This window comes from Triticum urartu, chromosome 4, assembly GCF_003073215.2.
Source record: "Triticum urartu cultivar G1812 chromosome 4, Tu2.1, whole genome shotgun sequence".
NCBI classification, from domain to species: Eukaryota; Viridiplantae; Streptophyta; class Magnoliopsida; order Poales; family Poaceae; genus Triticum; species Triticum urartu.
Window position 1 is genome coordinate 579,577,674 of NC_053025.1, and position 8,978 is coordinate 579,586,651.

The 8,978-nt window shown below is 47.2% G+C and overlaps 2 protein-coding genes across 2 annotated transcripts; both read right to left on the bottom strand.

Moving 5' to 3' along the window:
- Window positions 1–1,072: 1,072 nt before the first annotated feature.
- LOC125552862 (putative pentatricopeptide repeat-containing protein At3g01580) lies at window positions 1,073–4,136 on the bottom strand. Its single transcript, XM_048716561.1, has one exon. It carries the CDS (start codon window positions 4,055–4,057, stop codon window positions 1,082–1,084), a length of 2,976 nt encoding a protein of 991 aa, XP_048572518.1. The 5' UTR covers window positions 4,058–4,136; the 3' UTR covers window positions 1,073–1,081.
- A 2,075-nt stretch (window positions 4,137–6,211) lies between these two features.
- LOC125552864 (cold-regulated protein 27-like) lies at window positions 6,212–8,523 on the bottom strand. The gene is made up of 3 exons (XM_048716563.1): window positions 7,885–8,523; window positions 6,931–7,363; window positions 6,212–6,713 (listed from the first exon to the last, which is right to left on the bottom strand). Exons 1-3 carry the CDS (start codon window positions 7,951–7,953, stop codon window positions 6,592–6,594), a joined length of 624 nt encoding a protein of 207 aa, XP_048572520.1. The 5' UTR covers window positions 7,954–8,523; the 3' UTR covers window positions 6,212–6,591.
- Window positions 8,524–8,978: the final 455 nt, after the last annotated feature.

Below are 8,978 nucleotides of genomic sequence, written 5' to 3' on the forward strand. Positions count from 1 at the left end.
TTAAAAAGAAGGAACAAAAAAAAGGAAGCACATACGGAAACAATTACCTAAAAGTATCCCTGTATTTTTCTAGCAGAACAGATGATGTCAATCATTGTGTCTTGATTTCTACCGTAACAATTTACTGTGTGTGTACCTAATCAATGATAACATGGAAGTTACCATATGTGAAAGTAGTAAGTCAAGCATTGCTGGGACAGGATACTAATAATCTTTACAGTGGTAAATGTGGAGGATTGTCTGGAAGCCCACCCTGGACGTTCTTCCTTTCTTTTCTGAAGAAAAAATGGATACTATAATTGATTCGAGAAACATTGGCCCTTTCTTAATACACCAGTGCTACAAAATATTTCGCGTGTAGTTTCTTTCATAATTAAAACGAGACACCTTTGCAGGTAGAAAGATTTGTGTTGCCTGTTTGGTAGAACTGAAGTCTTCCCAACAGAATGGGCATCTGCACCACAAAAACAACTGCTAAGACGATATATAACAAGAAAATGGCAAGGCCACATACCCTTATACCAACATTACGAGGTGTCAACAGTATAACATCTATAACTGACTGCCCAATCGTCAGGAGATCTTGTTGTGTTCATGTACCTGATACTCGAATATGATAGAATGGATATCTCATTGAGATTCTGTTGACCTAGCTTGTCCACAATCTTCTCCAAATCAGACCAAGCAATTCTTTAAGGTATCACCATAACAGCAATGCAACAGCTGTGAAGCGCTTACCATTTAAATGACCACAATCTTCCTTTAAGGATAACAATGCATTTAGCATTTTAAAAGCAAACAATCCTGGTTGCACTGAGATGGAGATATTTCAAACTTTGTGTAACAACTAGCTACTCCAAGAAATTAATCCATGGATGAATGATTTAGACTATTTTCTTGCGTTAAAAAAATGCTCTAACAATTGTCAATCTCACAGAAGAATGATTTTGCATGTTTTCTTGTGTTAACAAATGCTCTACCAGCTGTCAGTAAACAAACATCAACTTAGGCTTGAGCAGGGTTTCAACACATTCTGACAAAAAAAGTTCTCTAGCTAATGGAGCTTGTTGTAGGATCAGGGCTACTCAATCAAACTGATTCCCACATCTTTCCTCAACCCTTTTGCTTCCATATCTAACCGCAGCCACTCATAGTCATTCCATTTACCAACTGAAGCATAGATGTTAGAAAGCATGACATAAGACCGTGGATTACTGTGGTCAGACTCAATGAGCAATTTCCCCACAGCCTCACCAATTTTGGAATTTCCATGGAATCTACAGGCTCCAAGCAATGACTCAAGCAAACTTTCTGATGGTCTGAATGGCATTGACCCGACAACATCATAGGCTTCATCCAAGTGGCCAGTTCGACCTAGCAGATCCACCATGCATGCATAATGCTCCATCCTCGGTGTGATGCCATAGTCTATCTGTAGTGATTTAAACAAGGATCTTGCTTGCTCTACAAGGCCACTATGACTGCAAGCTGACAAGATACTAACAAAAGTTACGTCATCTGGCTCCACTTCTGAGGCTATCATCATGGAGAAAAGGTCAAGGGCAGACTTGCTATCCCCATGTAAACCATATGAGTTGATCATTGCACTCCAAGTAACAGAATCTTTTGCCCCTGAGCTATCAAAGAGCTCTCTTGCAAATGAAATGCTTCCACACCTTGAATGCATGTCAATGAGAGCATTGACAACAAAAAGGCTTCCACCAAAGCCATTCTTTAGTAGGAGAGCTGTAACACATTCTGCCAAATCTGCTTTTCCAATCTGCGAACATGCTGAGATGAGTGCCAACATGGTTACTGCATCAGGATTCACATTAAGGAAGCACATCTGCCTGAAGAAATCAAATGCAATATCAGCCAGCTTGCACTGAACACAGGCAGATAAGATGCAATTCCATACTATGATGTTTTTCTCACCAACCGAATTAAAGAGTTTGCAACTGTAATCAAAATTGTTGAACCTACTGTACATACAAATGGCTGATGTGAGCATAGATGTTTCTAGCCTGAAGAAATTTCGAACTGCATAACAGTGGACAGACTTTCCTTGCAATTGGTTCTGACAAACAGGCAATACATTCAGTAACGTAATATGATTTGGCTCCTTTTCATTCTTCACCATTTCATAAAACAGAGGTAAGATCTCTTCAGATAGGTTGTTTTTACGGTATCCAGTCATCAGAACATTGTAAGAGACTGTGTTCACAGAAGGCAAGCTGTCAAAGAGTCGCTGGCATGCCTCAACAGAACCACAGTTGCTGTACATGGTAATGAGGGTGTGTGTAAGAGAAACATCCGTACTGCATCCACTTTTAACTGCCAAAGAATGAAGTGATTCTCCAATTGTGGCGTCCTCAGCCACCGAAATACTGCTGGTAAGGCCAATCAGGGTTACTACATCAAACTGCAAGTCTGCTTGGCGCATCTGGCGGAAGAGTCTTACAGAAGCCTCTGCATCTCCAGCTTCAGCATAGCCAGATATTATCGTGTTCCAAGATATCAACATAGGTACTTCCATTTTCTGAAATAACTTGTAGGAATCTGAGAGTTCTCCACAGTCACCGTACATAGCCAGGAGTGCATTCATCACGCTTTGGTTCAATTCAAAACTGTTTCTCACAGCATATCCGTGGATGGACTTTGCCATGCGTAAATCTTTCATGTGCCTGCATCCAGAGATCACCTTAATGACAGTTGTTGCATCGGGTGCAACACCTTCGGTTTGCATCCTGCGGAATGTATCGAGAGCAGTGTGCCATTTGTTGTTCAAAATGTACCCAGAAATGATGGAGTTCCACAGAAGATGGTTCTTTCCGGTACAACTACAGAAAAGCTGCACAGCTGAATCCAACTCCCCAAGTTTAGAATACATAGAAACAAGAGCGCTGACAACAGAAATCTGCTCTGCTAGGCCAAACTTGATAACCATACCATGCACAGATTCGCCGATGTGTACACCAAAAAAGTCACTGCAGGTTGGAAGGACAGATACCACTGTTACCAGATTAGGCCCTAGTCCTGCGCAACGCATCAACCTGAAGACCTCGAATGATTCCTTCCATTTATCATGCTGCATGTACGCTGAGATCATGGAATTGTAAGACACCAAATCCTTAACAGGCTGCAGATCAAAGAGCAACCGCGACGAGGAAAGATCATCAAACCCAGCGTACATTGAGAGGAATGCAGGTGTAACGGATTCATCAGCAAGCACCCCACATTTCAGTGCAAACGCATGCAGCGAATCACCCGCATCTGAATCTCCGACCGCACTGCACACACCGACAGCAGCAACAAAAGTGCTAGCGTTCGGCCTCATGCCGCCCTCCTGCATCTCCCGCATAGCCTCGACAGCTTCTCTGAAGCACCCATTCAGAGAATACCCTGAGATCAGCGCGTTCCAGGAAATCAGGTCCCTCTGCGCCATGCAGTCAAACACCGCCCTGGACGCGCCAACCCAGCCAGCCTTGGCGTACATGTCAAGAAGCGCGGTCTGCACGCCGACATTGTCCCCGTGCCCGTCCCGCAGGACCCTGCCGTGCGCCTCCCTCCCCAGCCGAAGGCAGCCGACGGCCGTGCATGCCTTGATGACTGGTGGGAACGTGAAGTTGTCTGAGCCGCCGCCGTAGGCGCACGCCCTCCTGTACATTTCAAGGAGCTCCTGGTGGAACCCGTGGGCCGAGAAGCAGCGGACGGCGAGGTTGAGCGAGTACACCGTGGGGCGGCGGCGGTGGGACCCGGCGAACACCGACGCTGCGGCGCCCGGCATGCCGAGGGAGAGGTAGCCCTCGACGGCGGCCGTGACGGCGGAGGTGTCCCGGTTGATCGCGCCCGTGACGGCCAGCAGCGCGTGGAGCCTGCGGAGGCATTTCGCCGAACGGGTGGCGTGCGCGAGCTCCGCGAACGAGTCGGTGCGTGGCAGCGCGCTCGACGGGGCCGGGGCCGAGGAGGCGAAGGATTTGGCGAGGGTTTGGTTGGATCTGCGGAGGAAGCTTCCGGCTTTGTGGGATTTTGGGAGGGTTTTGTAGCGCGGGTTCATGCTCCGGCGTCTCGACTCTGGACGTGGACGGCGCAATGGAGCGATTGCTCTTCTGTCAGCTGCTGTGTGGAGGGGTTCGGTTAACTGTCGAGTGCCAATAGTGCGCCTGTTTTGGAGTATAAAAAGTTGGAAATATTCAAACGACTTTCACTCTCTTTTTTTCCAAAAAAAATCAGATCTATTATAAAAAGTTTTTAGAAGTATAAGGCACATCAAACATGATAAAAAAAAATACATCAATGTCTCTAGACCACCGAGCCGCCGTTGTGTCGTTGTCGCCATTTCTCTACCGGAACCGCCGAACCGGCTTGACCTTATCGGTGACAACAAAGAAGTCTTTGTGCATGTGCCCCTAAGGACCAACGTCCTCAAGTTGCAGTCGTCAATGTTGAAACCTTGAATAGATCTGAAGCAATTGATACTAAATCTCATCATCGTACATGTACGACGAGAAGGCCTAACCTCGCCGCCCCCAAGAAGATGGCAGAATCTATGCCAGAGTTTCACCGACTATGTCCAGGTGCCCGAACTCGAAGAGGATCAGAGCCCGAAAGAAAAACTCAAAAAAGAAGCGTCGTCATCTGCCCAAGAGTCGCACTACTAAGGAATAAAAAATAACTATTAGTCGAATCGGAGGCATCGAGACGAATACGCCCAAAGAAAAAGTAAGATAAGCAGCGCTCTCTTTCCATTTTAGAGAAATATTTTTCATATTAATATATCAAAAAAAGAGAAAAATAGGACTAACCTAACTACATAAGTTGCCTGAAAAACAAATTCATGCAAGTCGAATGGTGGCCCTCCTTTCTTCCTCCTCCAGCTAACCCAAGCATCTTCCTCCTTCAGCCCCTCGCATACAGAAAAAGTAAGATAAGCAGCGCTCTCTTTCCATTTTAGAGAAATATTTTTCATATTAATATATCAAAAAAAGAGAAAAATAGGACTAACCTAACTACATAAGTTGCCTAAAAAACAAATTCATGCAAGTCGAATGGTGGCCCTCCTTTCTTCCTCCTCCAGCTAACCCAAGCATCTTCCTCCTTCAGCCCCTCGCATACATGCCTCACCTTCGGATGTGACGGCAGGGCAAGTGGCAAGGTTCGCCATCCGAGCTCCACGCGCGGCTCTGCCCTTCATCTTCTTCTCTGGGGAAAATGAACTTGCATCATTTTTATAGCCACTTGTGTATACACGGAGAAAAATGGATAACTTTATTTTATTTGTTTGTAGACGGTCATCCTACGGAAATGTTTTTTTCCTGTCCAAACCCACCAAAGAGCGTTGCGAGCACTATTTGCAAACAGGCATACAAAGTTACAAACTGCTGCAATGGGTGACACCTCATCAAATCATCATGATATTAAAAAAAAAGTCCTTGTTGACGATGAGGCTACATGATCAAAGACAATCGGAAATTGATATTTTGGATCCCAGGCTCCATGGAGCCCGAATTTTTGAAAAATACAAAATCATATTTTGAAGTCCCAACAAAACTGAAAAAAAAATACACAAGAACCTAGGGATGTATATGCTTTGGTGAAAACTACACAAAAATTAAATCATGTGCAGCTCACACCATAGCATATTTCATCATGAAATTCTACAGAAATGTAATATACATCTCTATATTCAAGTGTATTTTTTCAGATTTTTTTTTGAATTTTAAAATTTGATATTTGATATATATATTTTCTAAAAAGGGCTCTCGGGAGCAAATCCACTCTCAAAGAAAATAGCATATTTTGGATGCTTTCATGTGTGGTCGAGGCCAGCTCCTCTGGGATTAGGGCAATGCCGATGAAGATCCTCATGTTTTGTTCCTTCCACACATTCCAACAAGCGGATAACTACACCAGATGTTTTTTCCACAAAGCCAAACACTTTGATTTATTTCACTGCATTAGCAGGAGACGTACAGTGCGGCCAGAAGGAAAAAAAAAGGGACAGATTCGCTCGTTCCAGATTTGGTTGGTACTTCCACATCTGAGTAGAACAGGTTCATGTTACAAGTATTTTCCCATTCACGTCAGTACCAATTGAATCAATGTTATCATCTGTCAATTTGATCTGTGGTTTTATACCATGCTACACGTGTGTATCAGTAGCATCCTGGGATTACATGCAAAAGGAACATTTTAGGACACCGTTATTATCTTGTGGTAAACATGAACATTTCATTCACATTGCAAGCAACAACATTTCATTACATCCGTAAAACAAAACAATATTACTATCTACCAGGACACTACTACTAAGCAGTGAGTGAGCCTGTTGTTCCTCATAATGGGGCACTACCACACAATCGACTTTAACTGCAAAATAGAGATACATAGCCAGGATCTAATCTGTCAAATAAATCCTCCAGTGCTTGCCGGTGGCGCATTTACCGATAAATACTCTTCCATGCTTTACTTCAGAGCATCCTTGCTTCCAAGTTCCAACAGGTTTTGAGGCAGCAAGCAGGCTCTTTGAGTAATTGGGCGTGTTGCTTTTGTCAAGGCTTGCAACAGACTATGCTAACCGATCCTGTAAAGTCACTGGATCGTTTGGGCGCAGTAAGTGGAAGAACTGCTCAATCGTCTTTTCTTGCATGTTCTGCTTGATTCTGCTCCGACTTCCGCCTCGTCGTCGTCAGCAAAGTTCTGATCAGAGACCTCTGCAGAGAGAAACATGGCATCAGACATTTAGCTCGCCGCAGGATGCTGATATAGAACATGGTTACCACAAAACAACAGCGCCCGTAGCTATCTGCTACTATGAGCTTACGGATAACATAGGTATGCATCTTCCATAAAATCAGCTAATATTAAAAGAGCATATGTGTGTATGATGATGCACCAGACACTGTATGAGGTAGTGATTGAGGTAGCTACCTGAATTTTGGTCGAGAAGGTTTTCTCCCTTGCAAGCTCCCAATTCCCTTCCATGGGACAAGGGAGTCCCCCCAGGGGTAGTCCGAATACCCGATTCGTGATCACCTACTAAAGTTTGTACCCCGTCACCTCTTGCACTGCTGCTGCTGCTGCTGCAATCACGCGATCTGAAATGCTGGATCCAGGGGTTTGCAGGCAGGCTTTGTTTGGCCCCGACTTGAGCGCAAGCACCGGGCCTCGCAAACTCGACTTTCTTCCACACTCCAGCCCCACCTTGGAGAACCTTGAACCCATTGGTACCTGAATCTTTCCTGTTGGCGTTGTTCCCGTGATTGAGGAGTCGGTTGATGAAAGAGGCTTCCATGGAGCTTATGTAATCCGTGTGCCTCTCATCCGTCCATCCCGCCGACACCAGGTTAGTGACCTGGTTGCCCTGTCAAAGAAGAACAGATGCCACCAATCAGTTTATTTCCAGGGTGCATGAATTTCCGATCAACATGAAAGTAAACGACGGATCCACAAATTCATGCTACTATAGTGATGTCCAAATTTTATTTTATTGATTTTGGCGAGACCAGCACAGTTTTCACGGCTTTGCAATTCACAATCATATGCACACAAGGAGCAGGAGCAGTGCGCCGTTTTTTACAATTCGTGGAAGGAGGGTGTCGTCGCCATGTCCGCTTTGAAGAGACCTCTTTGTGAAGAATGGCACGACGATGCAGACAAACAAACAAGTGGCAGTTAAAGCGGTAAATAAACAATCTTGGTCCTTGAATTGAGAGAAAGAGTGGTGAGCAACAATAGACCATGGAGATGACTAGCAAAACCGGGCAGTAATGCATCACACAGCCAAAAACATAGATAAAATAAATGAAATATTCGTTCTGAAAACATACTCGTAGATTAAAATAAGAATGGAGAAGAGGGAGCATGTGGCGGACCAGTGGTTACCTGGGCAATGCCGACGTCCGCTGGCTCCGGCTTGGCCGATCGATCCAGTCCCAGGTACACCTCGCCCATCGGATACTTACGTACTTGTCAGGAGGAGAAGGAGGCGACAAGGGGGGCGGACAGGCAGAGGCCCCCGAGGAAGGGATTCGCCTGTGCTGGCCTGAGACAACAGGAAAGATCTCCCCGCGGATTTCCTTTCCGGGACGTGGCGCGGAGAGGCGGGCAGGAAGGAGATCCAAGGGACGGGAGGGAAGGGGGACGCAAATCCCCTTGAATTGAGCCCGCCCGCGTGGAGGAGGCCGGGGAGGAGACGGGCGCGGGGGAGATTTGGAGCCCCAACGACCGGAAAACAATCAAGAAGAGATTCCGCAGGATCCAGGCCAAGAACCGACCCCGACGGAAGACAGATCGAGCGAGCGAGCGAGCCGTGGCGGGACGGAAAGGAAATTTATGTGGATTCGGCCGGCGTGGTCTCTCCGGAGGGGAGGGGAAAGAAATAGCAGCGGCGGAGCGGAGCGGAGGAAGGAAGCAGGCGAAGAACGGATGAGCAAGCCAAGCGGACGGGCGGAGGAAGGAAGTACTTCTCCTCCGCCCGCAAATATCAAGGGAATGGACGCCCTTTTTGCGCCTACGTGCCGGCGCTTTCTCCAGCGTGGCGGGGCGACAGGTGGAGCGGCGGGGGCGGAAATATCTGGCGGCCGCGCGGGGCGAGATATTTGCTGGCCGGCCGCCCGCCCGCCAGAAAGATCTGCGGAGGCGGAGCGGAGCACGGGGGAACGGGAGGAGACCGACCGACCGACCAGACCGGACCGGAGCGGTGCGGAGGGGGTCGGCGCGGCGCGCGCTTTACTACTACCCAGTGGGCCACTCTCATCCGCAACACTGTGGCGGGCGGGCGAGGACGGTGCTTTCCGGTGCGGTTACGTGGACGCGCCGTGTTTCCGCTAGCCGACATGCGGGCGGAGGGACGGGGTCGACGTGGGCGACGGTGCGCCGCACCGGGGGGACGACGACGACGGCCAAGCCTTTCCTAACTTGCATCTACACCCGGGCGCCTTTTATCCATCTCAAACGGCCGCGCAGGCCGTCCGATC